The following is an 18,494-nucleotide window of genomic DNA, read 5'->3' as shown; positions in this document are numbered from 1 at the left end:
AGTGTGTGGTGAGATGCCACGTTGACAGGAGCCAAAAGAGGTTGAGGTAGCCTTGCGGATGCCGTGGAGTCGTGTGATCCCGTGGGCTTCGGGCGGGATGCCAAGAGACAGCGGCGAAACGCGACGATGGTCAGGTGAGGACATTCGAGACCTTGATTCATCACCCCAAGGGGCGGGACAAGATCTGGGGAAAACAGGGGGGGGGGGGGGCTGGCCCCATGGGAAGAGGGATGGTGGGTGGGTAGGAGGCTGGCTGCTTGCGGCTATCATGCTGTTATCAGATACTTACAGGTACTCGATGGTTGTTGACCTGGGGATGGATGACTGCGGCTCTCCCTCATCTATATCAATCAGGTGCCAAAGAGAGGGAAGGGATAACTAGTTGGGCGGGCGGGCGGTTCGATGTTCTGGCCGATCATCGATCGCAGGCACCGACGACCGATTCACGGGTTCACTTTCTGAAGTGTGGTGGACTCTTGAGGTAATACGGCTTTTGACTTACCAGTCGTATATGTGTGGTGAGCGAGAAGAGAGGCAAGGTTGGTCAGCACACGGTGAGCGGGCAGGGTCCAGGGCGCTTGACCGCATTGCAGGACGCCTTTTTCCCACCACATTGGACTGATATGCTGGTTTGACGCATATCTTGTCAGCCTTCTCGACGAGGGAAGGTTGATTTGTTGTTCGTTGTTGGTTGGTGCGTCAGTAAACGTGACGTTGTGATTTGGAGAGCAGGGAGACCCCCCTAGCAATGTCTCAGCTCGGCAGGATGAGATGTGATTTGAGGGTTGGCCTGGGCGGGCTCGTTGCAGCCTTTGCAGCTGCACAGCTCCAACGAAAAAAGATGAGGGAGGGTGACAATCATTCGCTTGGCGGTCACACTTGTACCGTGTGTGCCGTGTGTGGCCGTGAGTCTGTCGGCGGGATGTTCGGGGCTAGATGTCCAGGCTACCCCCATACGGAAACCTGTCTTGAACGCCAAAGCTCCGAGCAATGCGCTCTGCAACATGCACATAACGGGTGCGGAGAGGCATTAGCGTGTGATGGGATGGTTCATCAGATGATCATTTGTATGCAGTAAGGGAGGAGGACACGACTCAGCTGAAAACTCGCTCGCCTGGCATGGCATGAAGGCTGACCGAAGAGACGCACAGGGGGGCGGAAACGACGCGGATGCGCAGGAGAAAAGGTACGGATCGTCGGAGGATATGATCCTCGCCCATGGAAGTGCGATGAGCCGTCGATGCCGATGCTGCGTTATCGGCGAATTTGTCGCGTTGGAAAAGATGATTTAACTCGGATGCCCGCTGTTTAGCTGATGAAGCAATACTGGAGCGCGATGATGTGATTGCGGGATGGCTTGACTGGCCGGAAGCCGGGGCCACAACGCCGGCGGTAAGCAGTTATCGAGTGTCTCCAAAGTTGGTACGTGCGTCGGTGACCAGTCGATGATGGAACGACCAAGAGACATGGAGGCGGCGCAAGGGCCGAAGGCGAGCCACGGCCGGAGTGAGAGGACTTATGCCGATGGCGTGACCGGGCAGCCATGAGGGTATCCCCGCAAATGCGGGGTGGGAGGCGGCTCGAGGTCCGAGGTAGACGCCATCACGACATCTCCTGGGCTTCTCGGTGGTAGAAACACTGAGTGAGATTGGAGATCTGCTCAGTAAGGTACGTGGTTCCCCAAGTGCCGGAGATGCACTGTGTCATCAACTTGGGCTGCGAAAAGCTGGGGCGAGGCGACTCGTCATCGGTGGTTGATTCCGATAGGTCCCTCGTCGTGATTACGCTCGTCTGGAATCTGGAGATCCGCCCTGTTCGCTTCATTTTGCACCCAAGCTGCTGGTGCTTTACCCTGCACGCATACCCGGGGGCTGCGACCTGTGGACGTTGGGTATGGGGACAATGCCCCAACCACTAAGTCTCCGCTGTGGAAACGTGCTCCGATATCTCTTGTCTTGGACGCAACCAGGGTGCTTTTTCTCTTCCCTCCTTGCATTCTTATCTGTGGAGGTGTGTAATGTAGTTGAGCAGTGGCGCAGTGCTCCGTAACTTTGTCGCGTGAGTGCAGTGCGCTATCATGGCCCTGGCCGAATGACCGTTCTCCAGAAGAAGTCCTCTCGCATGTCAAACTTGGTCGTCCAATCCTTTGCAGCTAATCGGAGGAGACCCTTACAGGGTTGGCGACGCTTATGCAGGTTGCGGGCTGGTGTTTTGGGGACATGCCTAGATGCAAGAGGGCGATTGGGGTTTAGTCGTTGAGATCCAGGGGTCCGCTTAGGAAGGGGAAAGCGAGAGTAAACAATCTGTTATTCCGGCTTAAAGCATATTCCACGAAGGCTGTTGATGCTCCAGGGGTGCGGTGCCTGGTCACTGGTCATGGGAGAAGGGACTGACAGGCCAGTCCATGTTCGTTGTTCGAGAAGGTATAGCCGGCCGTTGCATTCCTGACGGTAGCGTGTGTCTACCTACTATTTTGTTCACACCGCCATCTACATCGTAATCATCAACATGCGCTTTGGGAGACTAGCTGTATTGCGAAGGAGCATACATACGAACTGACGATGAATGGAGTCGAACGGGGAACAGGTTGGTTCTTATGATGCAGAGACATCCACTTTCTTACGATAAGCTAGGACGCAGAACGAAACGATGACTTGACGTTGGTTGCGACCAGCGCGGGACGGAACGTGTGACTGGCTGAGTGATGGTCCGCATAGACCATTTCGCAATTGGTTGACCGAAAGACGCCATATTTGACACATGTGACGACCTGTGCTCGTTTGGGGGGCCGAGTAGCAAAAGTAGCAAGGTGGTGTGTTGGTACCTATATCGGTGTATGCGTAGTAGCGGCATGAATGACATTGAGAGGACGGACGGGGTAGAGTACTCCATTCAATCAATGCTCGGCTAGAGTGACTTTTGGCAAGGTGTCCTGGCTGATGGCCAGTAGCTCCTTCCTTTTCATTATCTGGCTGGAAGGGGAGAAATCTCGTTTACTGCAGGCTCCGGCTGATCCTGAGGTGGTGGTGTCCTTCTTTTTGGTAATTTTTGACGCCCTTCCCCTGCCTGCTTTTGCAGTCAGCATGGGTTATGAAAAAGAGGTACACTAGCTTACACCTCATAGCATTGCATGAGTCGGGAGGGGTGGTGATAGATACGTAGGTAAACAGAATGTGTAACTAGAAGGAATGGGAAATACCTAGACAAAGGATCCACCAGCCGGCGGAGCCCCTGGCGAGTTCAGGCGATGAGACGATGGTGGGTAGTCATTTGCAGCCAGCTGGGATACCCTTATCTGAAGTCTTCGTCCTCCACCGATAACCCCGATAATGTGCATAACTGCTTGTGCATTGTGTGCAATGGGCGGGTCGCCTGCCCCCCTTTGGCGTTGTGCCTCCTTGTCCTCGCCTTCTCGGTCTCCTTCTCCATGTCCTGCCCAAGGGCGGCCTGGGGGTGGGTGGTCGAGGGTCGAGACGGATGGGACTGGTCTTTCCCTCTCTTTCTTCCTGTCTCTACTCTCCCCTTGGCGCAGTTTCTTAAAGGACTGGTCTTCCCACGTACAACTTGACTCAATCTCTTCCTCTTTCTTCTACACTTCACGTCAAAGGTTCATTAGTTGTTGTGCTTTCACACACACAGACCTCATTAGCCATTCATTGTATCGTCCTTCATCACGTACTTTAAGTTTTTGACTGTTGCTCATCACTACCCTCAACGCACACACAAACTATTATTACCAGCCCCTTTCTCACAAGCAACCATACCGCTTCCTTCTCTACCACCAAAAAGACATCTATTTCCCTGCCATCACGCAACGCACACAGGAAATATATTCGAGTCGCATTGACTGTTCTCTCTGATTTATAAGACACAACAGCCCTTTCTTATCCATACTGTTGGTGTCTGAGAGCACAATGGCTCCCGACCTTAACTCTCTTCCCTCGTCGCCTCTGGCGCAGCCCACCCATGGCAAGCCAACCAATGGCAACGGCGCTGCCAACGGCAATGGCTCGGCCAGCCCGAAGCAGCCCAACATTCTCTTCATCATGGCCGACCAGTTGGCCGCTCCCCAACTCAAAATGTACAACCCCGAATCTCAGATCAAGACACCAAACCTGGATGCTCTTGCCGCCGAGTCTGTCCAGTTCGACTCGGCCTACTGCCCCTCGCCGTTGTGCGCACCCTCGCGCATGAGCTTGATCACCGGACTCCTGCCCATGAAGATTGGCGCATACGACAACGCCAGCCAGATCTCGAGTGAGATCCCCACCTATGCGCACTACCTCCGCTTGAAGGGCTATCAGACGGCCTTGGCTGGCAAGATGCATTTCATCGGGGACCAGCTGCACGGCTATGAGACTCGCCTCACCAGCGACATTTACCCGGGCGATTTCGGCTGGGTGGTCAACTGGGACGAGCCCGACACCCGCCTCGAGTGGTACCACAACTCCAGTTCCATTCTTCAGGCCGGTACCTGCGTGCGAAGCAACCAGCTGGATTACGACGAGGAGGTCATGTACCGATCGACTCAGTTCCTCTACGACCACGTTCGCGAGGGCCCCGAGAAGCGTCCTTTCGCACTGACCGTGTCTCTGACTCATCCTCATGACCCTTACACGATCGAGGACAAGTATTGGGACCTGTACGAGGACGTCGATATTGCTCTCCCCAAGGTCCGCATTCCCAAGGAGGAGCAAGACCCACACAGCAAGCGTCTCATGAAAGTTTGCGATCTTTGGGACTACGATTTCACCGACGACCAGATCAAGCGCGCGCGTCGTGCTTACTACGGCGCTGTCAGCTACGTCGATGACTGCGTTGGAAGGCTTCTGTCGGTGTTGAAGAAGTGTGGTCTGGACGACAACACAATCATTGTTTTCAGCGGTGATCATGGTGACATGCTCGGCGAGCGTGGACTTTGGTACAAGATGAGCTACTTCGAGTCCTCCGTCAGAGTGCCTCTTTTCGTCCGCCACCCCCATCAGTTCGAGCCTCACCGCGTCAGCAAGAATGTGTCGACTCTCGATATTCTCCCCACACTTTGCGATCTGGTTGGCACAAAACCCGCACCCGGTTTGCCAATGGACGGCCAGTCTTTGCTGCCTCACCTTGAGGGCAAGGCGGGCCACGACAAGGTCTATGCCGAGTACACGGGCGAGGGCACCATCAGCCCGCTCATGATGATCCGTGAGGGCCCTTGGAAGTTTATCCACTGTCCTGTGGACGGCACCCAGCTCTTCAACCTGGAGCACGACCCCCTGGAGCTGGTCAACCTGGCGTCCCAAAAGGCCATCTCGGGGAAGCTGCTGGAGGAAGAGGCCAAGGCGAAGCTCGAGGAGTACACGGCCGAGACAAAGGCCAAGTGGGATTTCGACGCCATCACAGAGCAGGTCCTGCAGTCCCAGCGCAAGCGTCGGCTGGTATGGGGAGCCCTCACTCAGGGGGCCTTCACCAGTTGGGACTACGACCCGGTTGATGACGGCAGAATGAAGTAAGTGACACTTGCCCGATGACATCAAGGTCAGCCACTAACATTTCCCAAGGTACATCCGCTCTCAGATTCCTCTCGACGACCTCGAGCGTCGTGCTCGCTACCCTCCTGTCGACAAGTATGGCCGGGAGGTTGACAGAGCGACGACCGGTCAACGACTTCTTCACGGCCAGGCTGGATCTCACGGCCAGTAAAGATCCAGCTAGGGCCTGCTTTTTTACGATGATGACAACAAAAGGCATTTTCAGGACGGCGTTTGGGGCATTTCATTGGTTTTCAAGCACGCGTTTTTTTTCCCATTCCTCGCAGCATCCGCATTGCGATCCTGGCGTTTGAAGCATGACCGTCATCCAGATGGATGGATCAAAAGTCTTATGTACATCAGTATTTGATTTGGGGGCTCCAAGAAATAGTGGCCTAAAAGGTAGCAAAAAATAGCATTTTACTCAAGCATCATTACAATATTCCACTATTCGGAGTGAGAAGAGGAGTTAACGGCACTTCCAACTGTCATTTTTTCTGTCAGTGCAGACAGCCTTGGAGTTGATGTACCTGATAGCTTGGCACTGCTGCTTGATGACGCACAGAACCAGACAGTCATTGTTGAAGGAGGTGCGGTACAATCGGGCACACACAGAGAACGCCTTGGGTCAAAACATGCATTCAAGAAGCCAATTGCCAACTGCTGTTTGTCGCCCGTGTCACTGAGATGCCGATGGCTGACCGGGGTTGTCACTCACCCCCCCTTGTCAACACCGCAGAGCTCCCTCCTGCAAGGCCCCTGGTTGCTCCTGCAGCAACCCCCCTCAGACGACCCCACTTATTCTACCCCAGCCGATTTTCTAGAATGTCACGTCGCTGACGGGGTCGAAGCTTCTTAGGACCGCACCTCAACTTCACCTCCAAAACCCCGAACCACGATACCCCGCGACATCTACGCCTTCGCAAACGAGTGAGGTCCCGCCCGCTTCGCGTCGCTAAATACCTCGACTGCTCCGGATCCTTTGGCTTGCGACAATTTAAAGAAACCAGTACATGCGACCCGGCGCCGCGGCCGCTATTGCGAGAAAACATTACGACTTCAACATTTGACGGACGACCCGAACCCACGATCGAGCTCGCACACCTCGCCTGCCAGTCGTCGCGGCGATAACACGTAACTATGGAGAAGCCCAATGCTCTCGGTATTTCCGCCGACGAATTCAAAGCCATTGAGCAGACGCGACAGCGTCTGTTCCAGCTGTCCAACAGCATCCAGGGTTTGAAAATTGACGTCCTAAAGAGCAACCCGCTCCCGCCCCCGTGAGTTACACGCTCCGCCACTTCTCTTTATCCCCTTCCTCACCTCTCTCCATATTCAATATGTCTCTTCCACCCGCAAGCTTGGAAAAGAAATAGACATCAACAAGGCCAGCTGACCGCAGACCCCTTACAGATCATCCCTTCAGGCGCAATCCCAGATCCTCCTCCGCAACCTGCAGTCCCTCCTCGAGACGCTGACGGAGAACACCCACGTCTTCCAGCACCTGCATGTTTACCCGGACGTCGCGTACCCGGGCCGCGTGCACGAGAATATCCTCCTGCAGCTCCTCCGCAAGAAGCTCGAACCGGGCGTCGAAGAGTGGGTCGAGCGCGGGCGCGAGACTACGAGAGAGTTGCGTGCGTCTTCTTCCGAAGGCGGCAGCGGCGGCGCGGGCGAGGCCGGACTTGAAGATGTCTGGCGCGGAGTGCGCGAGTGGACCGTTGAGCGCGTGCAGCGGTACGTTCTCGAAGAGGCCGGTGACGTCTACACCGAGGAGGAGCGCGAGCGCGGCATTGAGAACGTGAGGACGGGACTGAAGCGGAATCTCGAAGACGACGAGGAAGAAGAAGAGGAGAGCGATGAGGAAGGTGGCGGTGATGGTGGTGGTGAGGACGGTGATATCATCATGTCCGGGCAGGATCATCAGCAGCAGCAGCAGGCGAAGCCGCCGAAGCCAACGGGTCCCGAACCCGAGATGCTGTTTTGGTTCGAGGCGAGAGGGGACTTTGACTTGCCGCGGAACGTAGACCTGTTGAGCCAGGCGGGCACAAAGCGCGGGCAGATGGGGGCGAGGAAGTAAAAATGGTTTCCCGAGGTTCTAGGGAGGATATGATACCCAGCCGTGACGACGGCCTCCGACCCGTAGATGAGAATATCTACAAAAAACCAATCGCGTTCAGATGATCCGGTTCGGTCTCCGCTTCCAGGCCGACCGCCTAAGTGGCGGTGCTCAGCTTCAACCCCCCCCCCCCCGGCCGTGTCGAGCACGCACTGGGATGGCCGACTGCTTTGAGCGAAAGGGTCCGCCATATATATCTTACGGAACATCAACAAGACGAAGACGGACACTACCAGTCTTCTGTGACACGGCGGAACATGATTGGAGGACGCGAAACCTTCGCGTGGTCGCCGCCAATCTGCTGCAGACGATGGGGGAGGGGTACTACACGCTCCGAACCGGTCCTGGCCTTCAATTAGAAAGGGGCCGTCATCCCAGCTGGTCGGTTTGCGGTCAGTATTGCGACGACTTGGGTCCGCCTCAGTTGTTCCGAGGCACTTCCAGCTTCGTCGACTAGCGATCCACACAAAGCGTCCCACGAACAATACTCTCCCCTCTTGCAAATGGTGGGCTCGCTGGCAAAAACGGGTATGATCAGTCGGGAAATCATGCGTTATCATCGAGAGGCTACAATTACGGAGCTTAGATATGTTGTGGTGTTGGAGCTGTGTTGACCTCAAACCCGTAAGTCACTTGATGGTGTACCTGTTTCCCACGGGGCCTTGCTAAAAAGAAGCTGGATGTCACATGCCTCGCGTACCGAGTGGAACCAATGATAGACATGTATGTACTGTTGCTTCTTTGCTTCGATTTCAGCCCTTTCTCTCTCTCTCTCTCTCTCTCTCTCTCTGTCTCTGTCTCTGTCTCTCATGTTTTTGCTCATGGTTTTGCTAGATCTGTAAGATGCAGAAAAAAAGACAGGTTTATCACAATCAATGAACATCCGGCCCATGTTATACTTCACTGGACTGATGAATTCGTGTCTTTGCATTCCTCCATCGTCAAAAGCGTATCTGTAAGTAGTGTCTCCTTTCAACATGATACGTACAGAGATGACACGACGTTCATGTCAGCCCAACATTGCTGCAGTCACCTGAAACCCACAGTACCGCTGCGATGAAGCTAGCCCGGGTGTCGGTTAGACATGTTGCACAGATGGGCTTCGGTATTGGGCAACTTTGGGATTAGCGGCAGTGCGGCTGAGACTGGCCATGGGGGCGCAATCTCATCTTGGCAGGCGGATCGCGGCAGCGATGCAAGTAGGGTCGTGGGGATGGGATGAGAAACTAGTCTGTCTGTTCTCCTGGAGAGCATATTTGGCCTTTTCATTTTCGAACACGGCCAGCAAAGTCACGGTGAGGCAGCCGGTCGCCGGTTTCCGGATCGATTACTCTGACCATTTACTTGGACGAAAGGAGTAATTCGTACCGGGAATCCGACATGACTGCTCGCCAGACCCTCTAAGAACACCTAGTGATTCTTGAGGTAAGAAAACGTACACTCCGTACTTGTTTCCAGACACATACAAGATTGACTCTGCAACTGCTCAATATATACAGCAGCACATGGTTGGGAACAAGGATGAAGATGTTGCCAGCTAAGCCAGTCGAGAAAACCCCTTATACACTTACACACTGCATCCCTTCAGGACTCAGCCCTCCTTTCAGCCCTACAGACAAAAGGTCTCCCGAAGAACCGCTGACACTATCCCATAAGCGAGAGCCGCCGCAATTTAACTCCTCCCTTGAGACATCGCCGCGGGTGGCTCGAGGACCCAAGTCCCTCAGGGTCCTGCATTTGGCCGCATCGTTCAGCCGCACCGACTATCGCCATCCCGCGTTGTACCGACACACAGCCCTTGGAGCCACAATCAAGGGCTGGTACAGGGATGCAATCTCGTTATCTGCCAGGGCTCAAAAAGCCTCATGGCGCTAATGTGTCGTCCGTGCCGCCGTTATCCTCCCCAATGCCGGCTACCCACCCGTTACAACCCTCGAACCTCTACGCGACGATGTCCCTGGAACACGTTCCTTCAAATCAAGCTTTTCCGTCTCGTCCTCCCCCCCCCCCCCTCCACCTGGGCCCCAAGACTCGGGGCCCGCGATAAGTATATGCTAAGCGACCGATCTCGGGCACGTATGATGCAGGGTTCTCAGCCGTCGGGACACCAAAAACATCCTGTAGCTCCCGAAAGTGCGCCTCGGTGGCACTCTAGATGGTCCGTCCCCCGGGGTCTGGGAACCGCGCCGTGGTGGCGATGAGCCTCGTCCCTGCAAGCCACGGCGCGATCCTTGACACTTGTGGGTGTTATAGACCTCATCGTCGGCGACTTCCTGTGGCGCGCGCTCCTGCGTACAACAGAAAGAAAGGGGGGAGGGGCAAGAGCGGTTTCACGCCATCCAGCGTTGCCAATTTTGTCTCGTTCGCCCATGGGGGGAGAGACATAGAAAAAGGCCCCGAGGCATCCCCCACGGCAGGGTTGATCACTTTCTCGAATTCCTTCTTGTTTCCCTTTGAACCACGGTCATAAATCGTAGATCTACAGAAGACGCTTGCCGCCATCGTCACTCGGTTTTTCCGCCTCGAACGACTTTCCTCCTGGTCACCGGTACCGTCGTCTAACCCACATTTGCCTCCGCCTCGCACGCTGTCCGCCTACCATAGATATTTGGCAGCAATGGAGGGCGTCAACAAATACCCCCGTCAAAGGGTCGCTGGACGCGAGCACATCCCGCTTTATCCCAAGGGATTCATCGCCATCAGGGTGGTCCAGCTGGTCCTCGCCCTGGTCGTCACCGCCCTCTGCGCCTTCGGCATCTACCTCCTCCCCTTTTCTGGAAACTGCCTCATGATCTTCGTTGTAAGTGTCATCTGTGCCTGTACCGCGGACTTGCCGTTTCCTTTTACTGATGCGCCGCCCTCCCCTCAGTCCATCTCGACCATGATCGTCACTACCTGGCTCATCGTCGCCGAGTTCGGCATCCCCAAAGTTTACAACTACTGGGCCGTGCTGGCGCTCGACATCTTCCTCGTCGTCTTCTGGCTCAGTTCTTTCGGCCTGCTCGCCTCCCAGGCCGCGTACCTGCTTGACAGCAGCGCCGTGTGCGACTACTACGGCTACTGCTACAGCTCAGCGCCCACGGGGGTTTACCTCATCTTCACCGCCTGCATGGCCACCGCAGCCGGCATCGGCGGGCTCGAGTTGTAAGTCTCCAGCATCCATGACGCCGGCCATGGAGGGTTATGCATGACTCTATACGCATACTGACTGACACCGGGAAAAGCGCTCTCTTCGTCGCTTCGATGGCCATTCACAGCGTCATGCTTCATCGTCACCGCAAGGCCGGCCTCCACTGCAATCCCATCACTCCCGGAAGCACGCCGGTCGTCGTCACCAGCCACGTCGTGCCCGAGAAGAACGCGGCACAGGTCGCCACGAACCCCATGTACCAAGCCGCCCAGGGCCAGGCCGCCCCTCCCTACATGAACCAGGATGCAGGCTACAATGCTCAGATGGTCCCCCAGCAGCAGCAGATGTATGCTCCCGCCCCCAGCCAACCGCAGCAGCAGAACTACTACCCTCAACCATCACCTAGGCCACTGAGCGCCCAGCATACCGGGGGCTTCTTCGCCCAAATGCAGCCGGCGCCTGCTGCCGCGCCACCTATGCCGAACGCTCACGAAGTGTCAGGCAACACGTACCACCAGAATTGAGAGTAGCACGCATTGAACATTTGAATGTTTCACTCGGGAACCCGGTCGGTCCTGTGCCGTTAGTTGCAAAGAAACGCGTATGATGGTCTCTGTTATGGTTCCGCCTTGGTAATGGGAAGTGATTGCAGTTTTCGGAGGCTTGTCGATCGTGGTTGCGCGAAAAAACTAGATATTGATGTAAATAATGTTTATACTTGAGATGAATTCACCGTTGCTGCTGGTCAAAAGAATTTCCTTTTTTTTTTGTTTTTTTTTTGTGGATATCAGTCTCGCCATCACCGGCCTCACAAAATCGAGCCGGGTCCGTGATGCTGGGTGTCGTCAGCTCGAGCCGATGGCCAGGAATCCCAGTCCTCCGTGCTAAAATCAGGCCAGTAAAGCCCCTGCAAATCGTCGTAAAAGGATGCCTCCAAGAACTGTAGATCCAAGACCGGCTGTGCCAACAGCTCCTCCAACGACGGTTCCGTCAGCGCCATGCCCGCCGTCGTGCGCGCGTGAAGCGCCTGGCCAGACTGCAGCGATACAGGGGCGGCCTCGATACCGGTCACCAGGCCGGGCGCTCGCGACGCCTCGGGCAAGCCCATCCGCTTCGCGTAGAACCTCTCGATCTCGGCCCGCATCACGTCCACGTGGTGGCAGTACTCTTGCGCGGCGAAGTTACCGGCGTCCCTGAGCTGGGAGAGGAACTTGGCCGACTCCTCAAACGCCTCCCGGTCGCTGCGGCTCTCCGGGCCGTCCAGCAGGCTCGAGGCGGCGAGGATGGTCAGCGCGGAAAAGAGGTATTGCGTGTAGAAGTAGTCGAATGTCGCGAAAGACCCGTCGATCCAGGAGTCTGTGAGCAGACGCACCGAGTGCCGCGCGCAGCGGATGCATGCTTCCGACAGAGTGACGGCGCTTGCCGGAACCTGGGCTTCTGTGGCCGGTGTTGCTTCCGGCCATGCGGCCACCTGCGTTCGGAGGATATGCAGCAAGATCGGACGAGTTGCTAGAATGGCACACTTTGTGGGAAAGATGTCAACAACGTTCTCAATGGAGGAAAGAGGTTTCTAGAGCCGGGCCACGGTGATTACCTGGTTGAAGGACAGATGGAGAGAGATGGGTTTCGGCCCAGTGCCCGTGTTGTGGACTTGGAGATGACCCGGCAAATCTTCCGCCCAAGCCCGAAGATCTTTGAGGGCTTGTTGCACCCTGGTTGACAGAGTAGCTCCCCCTTGGTTGCGTTGCCCGTATATCGAGCGAACAGTCTTAGTGACGAGGGCTGCCAGGCGAAGACTGGCGATGTGATACGCCGTGTCTTCAAAATCATCACCGCAACTTTGGCCCAAAATGGGATCCGTTGGCAGGTCTATGCCGATGTCGCTGTCTTGAATGGCGGTCGGGTGCCCCAACTTGGATGCCCATATCCGGTCGAAGATGTATGTCGTCCAGAATAGCCGCTTACGATGCTCACGTAGGTCCGGGTCACGAAGCTGGGACTCTGGAATGTTGAGATGCAATCCCATGACAATGGCCATGCGCATGGCCGTGCCGGACATGACGAAGGCACTGTACCGCCGATTGAGAGCCAGAGAATAGAACGACTGGGGAGGTCAGAAGGTATACACAATCATGGTCCCGTCACGACTCACAAGCAAGAGCATAATCTCGATAGAGTCTGTCCCGGGACGCTCATCGAGTACACCGAGAATCCTGGAGGCCTTGGCGAAGTACGCCATACCGGGGAAGTCCTTCTCAGAGGGAATGGATCTCGTCGAATAGAGCTCTCCTATGGCGAACAGAGCCCATAGCTTGGACCTAAGCATGAGGTCACCCCATGAGGGGTTGTGTATGCTCTGCTCCAGGTTTTCCATGATCAGGCTTCGGCGAACGACATGATAACGGCGACTGACATATTTGAGCGCGACTTCGACCAGGAACCGGGACCTTGACGGGGTCGGCCAGGCGACGTCCGACTTCACAAGCGACATGAGCTCCGTGTCCGGGGCATAGTTGACCCGGAGCATGTGCTTGGGCTGCGGGGCGAAGGGGTCGGAGATGACCTGGCGGAAACGGGTCGAGAAGGCGGCATCTGCGACCTCCCCGATCAGGATGGGTGTGCGAAAGACGTTTGCGTTGATGAACCACGGCCGCACTTCGAGAGTCGCACTCGCGGCTTCCTCTCCGTCATCGCTCCCTCGGCCCGGGGATGGTGTCGTCGCCCTGTTGTTGCCTGTGTGGCTGTTCTGGGCGCTGACGATGGCGTCTCCTTGCGTACATGGAGAGTTCGAGGCATGCTGGGCGCATTGGCTCTTGAGCCGCCGGATCTCGTCCAGAAGCCCGTCGATGTAGCTGTTGGGCGGGGTGTGAGCTTCATCGGATGCCCGAAAACCAAGACGAGGATCCCCCTTACCTCTGCCTGACCTTGACCTGTCTGTTGCGGCGCGGGTATGTGCACTCGGCACCTTTCCCAGCATGCCGACAGTTTCCGCAGGGCTGGTCGCCAGAGCATTTGACCTTTCGTGAATGGCATCTCCGACAGCTGCAGCCGGCCCGCCGTTAGCCACAGGACCCGGATGAATGAAAAGAATCCGCTTGACGAGCTCACGCAGTTGACTTGATCGGCGGCAGAGGCCCGTCTTCCAAGGGGCTTCTACTACCGTCCTCTGTGCGGGGCGGGGTTTCGTTGCATGCTGCCATGAGGAGGGGAATGGGAGCATCCAACACGATGCCACGGACACGACAATGCGTGTGTGTGTGTGTTTTGCATCGCTGCTCGGGAATCGTTCTTTCTGAGGCTCAATGACACCGATGTGTCATACGCAGGGCGGACGCTCTCACCGATGACGGCGAAATGGCAAGATGCCGATGGCACAGTGTGGCCCGGGCGGGCTTCCAGTATTTCCTTATGGGGGAGGAGGGGGCCGCTTACCCCCCCGGATTTTCGGCAACGGCTCCAGCTTATGTCTCCGGTGTCGTCGGCAAAGACAGGCATTTGCCGAGATGAGTCATCCGCCCTGCTGCCCGTCGGTACCCGTCCTCTGCCATGGCGCCAATGTCTGCATTGTGCTACTTGGACCGTATTGGCGAAACCTGGGTGTGGACTTTTAACTAGGTATGCGCCACCCTCAGAGACTGGACCAAATGCAAATAGGCAGACCGTCCAAGAAAACTTTATGAGAGAGCATTCAGCCCGAGATGGTCTCTCGGGATGCCTCTGATCATCGACCATCCAGAGGCAGGACAGAACGCGGGACATTGCGACAACATTATCAATATTTCTCGTACGTGTCTCGGCGTTGTTGACCGACATTTTAGATTCATAGTTCAAGACCTACAACTGACGTAGCATCTAACCTACCTAGACAAGCTCGCACGGTCGTCTCTCTTGCCGGGTTGCCCTTCTTGCTTGATTCAAAGTAATGACATCCAGCCCGCGCGATCTGTCGTCCCAGAATTGCTTCAACAGCAGTTGCGACACCGGATACCTTGCGGCAAAATTGTTCACTCTAAGAAGAGAAATTCTCGCAAGATATCTTTCCACGATGGTAGCGGCGGGCTAGGCTCGAAGCTCTTTGTGACGCGCTCGTACCATTTCCCTTTCCACTCCGCCAAAGTCCATGTCTTCCTCGTCTCGATGAGCTGCTCCACATCCTCGTACTCGCCGGGATCAAAGTTACAGCGGACAATGGATGTCCCGTTGACGATGTCTCGTATCGCCTGCGGGAACCCCTCGTACAAGTAACTGTGGTTGGCAGCCTTTTCGTAGGCCACGCCGCCGGGTCCGTCCCCGCGACTTCGCGGGTTCTGTCTCCTCTTTGCCCATGGCTGAGGCGGAAGGATACCGCGCGAGTAACACTCGTCCATCGCCTCTTGCCACGCTGCATCCCGTAGAACGATCGTCTGGAAGATCTCCGAGCATCGAGTATCCCCATTCCCATCCAGAACTAACGTGAAAGATCCGGAGGGCATGCCAGCGGGGCCGAGAGCCAAGGCTTCCATGATCCACAGGGCCACTGCTCCCGATATTTCGTTTGCTTCCAGACTCGTCTCGAACCGTAGCCGATCAAAGAACGACTTGTACGCAGTATGGTGTAGAAAAACATTCCTCCACAGGCTTATGTGTCTCTCGACCCGTAGGAGTGGATTTTCTCGGCAGAAGGGAACCAAACCCAATGCGTGACACTCGGGATTCGACACGGACTCACGGTCTTCCATGAGCTTGATATGCCTGATTTGCGCACGATGCGCTGGTGTGACTGATTCCAAGAACCGAATGGCTACAGCGACGGCCGAGTAGCGATATTTAGAAAGTCCGTGGTTGCTGTCGTTATCCCAAAGCCTGTAGCCAGCGTTCTCCTCGAAGGTGTGTGTCCCACGGACAAGGCACACCCTCTCCTCGACCTCCTGTTGGGTAGGAATAGCCCATGGCACAGGGCTGTAATCTATGAGGGGTGCGATGTCCATGGGAGACTGTCCAGCACTATCACATAACCTGCCGAACTCGTCATTGAAACGAAACCTGTAAAAGGAAAACGTTTGCAATACGAAGCGAATGAAACTACGATGAGTAGATGGAGTTTCGCCGAATGGTCCCGATGGTATCCACATGAGCAACCCAGCTAAGTCTGTGGTCCAGGATGACTCCAAGCAGTCGAAGCTTAGTCTGCATACAATCCTCGGGATCAGGAAGACCTTAGATTTGAGGCATCTCCGTGGACTCGGGGCATCGGCTCCAGGGTCGGTGAAAGTGCATGATCTTGGTCTTTCCGGCGCCAAAGTAGATGCCGTTCGGCGACGCCCAGGCAACCAAAAAGTCAAACAAGAGCTTCAGAGCGACGCAGTTCAGCTTGTAGGACGCAGACGTGACCAGAATGCAGGTGTCATCCATATAGGAAGTTGCCAGTACCGCATCTGCCCAGGGGCAGGAGACCTTGAGACGCTCAAGAATCTGGCGGGAGAAGTAAAGATAAAGAATAGGCGACAAGGGGCTACCTTGAGGAATCCCAATGTTGACCCAAAACCTCTCTGATGTGTGACCCGGAAACACAAGAAAGGTGCTTCGATCCGAAAGAAACGAACAGACATACAGAACAAGCCAGGTTGGGATGCCCAGTTGGATGAGAATCCGGAGAAGATCCTGACGCCCGACGCGGTCGAAAGCACCAGTCTGATCAATGGTCATCAGGGTCGCCTTGATATCAGCGGGAGCTTTGACGCACCATGCCTGGTACACGTGGTTGATGAGAGACTCCAGGGCGTGGGTTGTCGACTTGCTAGGGAGTGCAAACTGTGCGCCTGGAATGAGCTGATGAGCCATGGCAAGAAACTTTAAGCGGTTTGCAATCGCCTTCTCGATTAGCTTCCCAATAAAAGACAAGAGCGCAACCGGCCGGTAGCTTTTGGCGACATTATACGCATCCTTCTCGGATTTGCGCAGGACGACAGTCTTGGCCTGTTTGAATATCGGCGGATGATGAGACAGTCTAAATGCAGCATTGATGCCACGCTCAAGATATGGGGCGATGATGCTCGGTGCTAGTTCTGTTCCATCAGCTGCTTTGACTCGGTGCAACATCTTGAGGGCTTCTGCCGCAACACCATCCGGGCCGGGCGACCTGCCAGTGGGCATTTCATCCAAGAGGGATAAAATCTCACCCGCCTCCAAGCGATCGGGAGAGTAGAGCTGTTCGCGCTCTGGATCGAGAGCGCCGTTCGAATCGAGTAATGGGGGCATGTGCGACAGTCCTCGAGGTGCACACGACTGGGCCCCCCACTTGGCCCGTCGGTAAAGGCTTTGAGGGTTTCTCGTACTCCCAGCAGTAGCCTGGCGAAAGTCCCTGGCTTCTTTGGTCTTCATGAGGTAGTTGACGCGTCGTCGGTAGTGGTAGAAATCTGCTCCCGACCCAAGACCGCTTGTAAGCTTCGACAAAGCTCGACGTTCAAGTGCCAGGTTGAGCTTGACACTGTCGCTGACTGCCTTGGCTCGGCGGTAAACGCTGCAGGGATCGGCCAAGGGAACGTAGTGGGCTACAGCGTCTCGCAGGATCTGGAGCAAGTCGAAAAAGTAATGATCGATACCAGTCTTGGAACAGACCAGCCGCCAAAGAAGTCCCGCATCCTCCAACTGCGCGGCCACATCCCTCCGGAACTCGGAACGATCCGCCTGGGACCAGATATATCGAGTGCCCCTCACACGGCCGGGTTCCACAGACAGGGTCGTCTGTATAACGCGGTGATCCGACTCAAAGCCCCGGACAGCAAGTGGCCCATGGTCTTGAATCTGGTCTGCAACCGAACAGCCAGCAAATGCCAAGTCAATGGTGGAGCAAAAAGTGCCGTCCTTCTGCGTGCCACGAGAGTAGGTGATGGTAGGCTTGGTGAGGCACCTCATGCCGGCGATCTGAGTGCCGTGGTACAGTTGTTCCGCCTGTGGACTGTTGGGCTTGACGTTCGGCCCGCCCCAAAGTGAATGATGCAGATTGAAGTCGCCGAGAAGGAGATCTGATGGACTGGTTGTACATGTAGCAAGGAGCTCAGCCATGTCGAGGTTCAACGTATGATTGTAGACGTTGTGAATAGCAATCGAGCCAGACCGTGTCGAAAGCTTCAGGGTGGCCACCATAGACTTGTTGCCATTGTCGTGAAAAGAAACGTTCCAGTCTGCAAGGGGAATCGAATCGTGGACGTAAAAGCCCATGCGATAGAGAGAGACGAGCTCTTTGGGTGGCCGCGGCTCTTCTGCTGACTTCCTTTTCTTTTTCTCACGCTCCGCACAGGCGATTGCGAAAGGGCCGTCGTCCTCCTTAGGCGGACGAACAGCGCAAAACTCTGCCTTGTAACCACGACTCTGCCACCATGCAAACTCGGGCGGAGGATCCTGGATGGCAATAATTTCTGGCTGGCGACCAACGCAGGTCAGGCATCGTAGGAGAAACCTAAGCCTGCGCTTGCTGCCCTTTAGGTTGACCTGCCATGCGACAAGAATCTGATCTGATGGAGCGGAAGACCGTCGAGGCTGCTTTGCGGCATGGTTACCGAGGGCTGTAACACGGCCCATTGGAAGGGGGTTTTTTTTTTCTTTCGGAGAAGGACAAGGTGAAGGAATATTCAATAAGGGGCAATGTACAGGTGGCAGAGAGCCAACAAGAACGGGCCCACAGCCGCCGACGGGCGATCGTCGGCAGCTGTGTTAGTAGTAGAGGGCACAAATGTGAAGCTGAGAAGTTTGA

General features: G+C 55.6%; 7 protein-coding genes across 7 annotated transcripts; 3 read left to right on the top strand and 4 right to left on the bottom strand.

Annotated features, from left to right (window-relative positions):
• On the bottom strand, positions 1-1,824 carry CDEST_12458 (uncharacterized protein; the record flags this gene model as incomplete). Its single annotated transcript, XM_062928614.1, has 1 exon — positions 1-1,824. One exon carries the CDS (start codon positions 1,822-1,824, stop codon positions 1,603-1,605), a length of 222 nt encoding a protein of 73 aa, XP_062784665.1. The 3' UTR covers positions 1-1,602.
• A 1,628-nt stretch (positions 1,825-3,452) lies between these two features.
• Positions 3,453-5,944, top strand: CDEST_12457 (Putative sulfatase, alkaline-phosphatase-like, core domain superfamily). Its single transcript, XM_062928613.1, has 2 exons — positions 3,453-5,491; positions 5,544-5,944. The coding sequence occupies exons 1-2, from the start codon at positions 3,915-3,917 to the stop codon at positions 5,683-5,685; spliced, it is 1,719 nt and encodes a 572-aa protein (XP_062784664.1). The 5' UTR covers positions 3,453-3,914; the 3' UTR covers positions 5,686-5,944.
• A 441-nt stretch (positions 5,945-6,385) lies between these two features.
• CDEST_12456 (uncharacterized protein) lies at positions 6,386-7,704 on the top strand. The gene is made up of 2 exons (XM_062928612.1): positions 6,386-6,793; positions 6,927-7,704. The coding sequence occupies exons 1-2, from the start codon at positions 6,654-6,656 to the stop codon at positions 7,591-7,593; spliced, it is 807 nt and encodes a 268-aa protein (XP_062784663.1). The 5' UTR covers positions 6,386-6,653; the 3' UTR covers positions 7,594-7,704.
• Positions 7,705-10,249: 2,545 nt separating this feature from the next.
• On the top strand, positions 10,250-11,286 carry CDEST_12455 (uncharacterized protein; the record flags this gene model as incomplete). The annotated part of the gene is made up of 3 exons (XM_062928611.1): positions 10,250-10,432; positions 10,502-10,776; positions 10,857-11,286. The coding sequence occupies 3 exons, from the start codon at positions 10,250-10,252 to the stop codon at positions 11,284-11,286; spliced, it is 888 nt and encodes a 295-aa protein (XP_062784662.1).
• A 284-nt stretch (positions 11,287-11,570) lies between these two features.
• On the bottom strand, positions 11,571-13,962 carry CDEST_12454 (uncharacterized protein; the record flags this gene model as incomplete). The annotated part of the gene is made up of 5 exons (XM_062928610.1): positions 11,571-12,284; positions 12,357-12,866; positions 12,915-13,614; positions 13,676-13,804; positions 13,871-13,962. The coding sequence occupies 5 exons, from the start codon at positions 13,960-13,962 to the stop codon at positions 11,571-11,573; spliced, it is 2,145 nt and encodes a 714-aa protein (XP_062784661.1).
• Positions 13,963-14,730: 768 nt separating this feature from the next.
• CDEST_12453 (uncharacterized protein) lies at positions 14,731-15,879 on the bottom strand. The gene has a single exon (XM_062928609.1). It carries the CDS (start codon positions 15,871-15,873, stop codon positions 14,767-14,769), a length of 1,107 nt encoding a protein of 368 aa, XP_062784660.1. The 5' UTR covers positions 15,874-15,879; the 3' UTR covers positions 14,731-14,766.
• Positions 15,880-15,958: 79 nt separating this feature from the next.
• CDEST_12452 (Putative reverse transcriptase domain, endonuclease/exonuclease/phosphatase) lies at positions 15,959-18,322 on the bottom strand (the record flags this gene model as incomplete). Its single annotated transcript, XM_062928608.1, has 1 exon — positions 15,959-18,322. The coding sequence occupies one exon, from the start codon at positions 18,320-18,322 to the stop codon at positions 15,959-15,961; it is 2,364 nt and encodes a 787-aa protein (XP_062784659.1).
• Positions 18,323-18,494: the final 172 nt, after the last annotated feature.

This window comes from Colletotrichum destructivum, chromosome 8 (assembly GCF_034447905.1).
Source record: "Colletotrichum destructivum chromosome 8, complete sequence".
In the NCBI taxonomy this organism is placed as follows: domain Eukaryota; kingdom Fungi; phylum Ascomycota; class Sordariomycetes; order Glomerellales; family Glomerellaceae; genus Colletotrichum; species Colletotrichum destructivum.
This window is presented reverse-complemented; position numbering and strand designations above follow the sequence as displayed.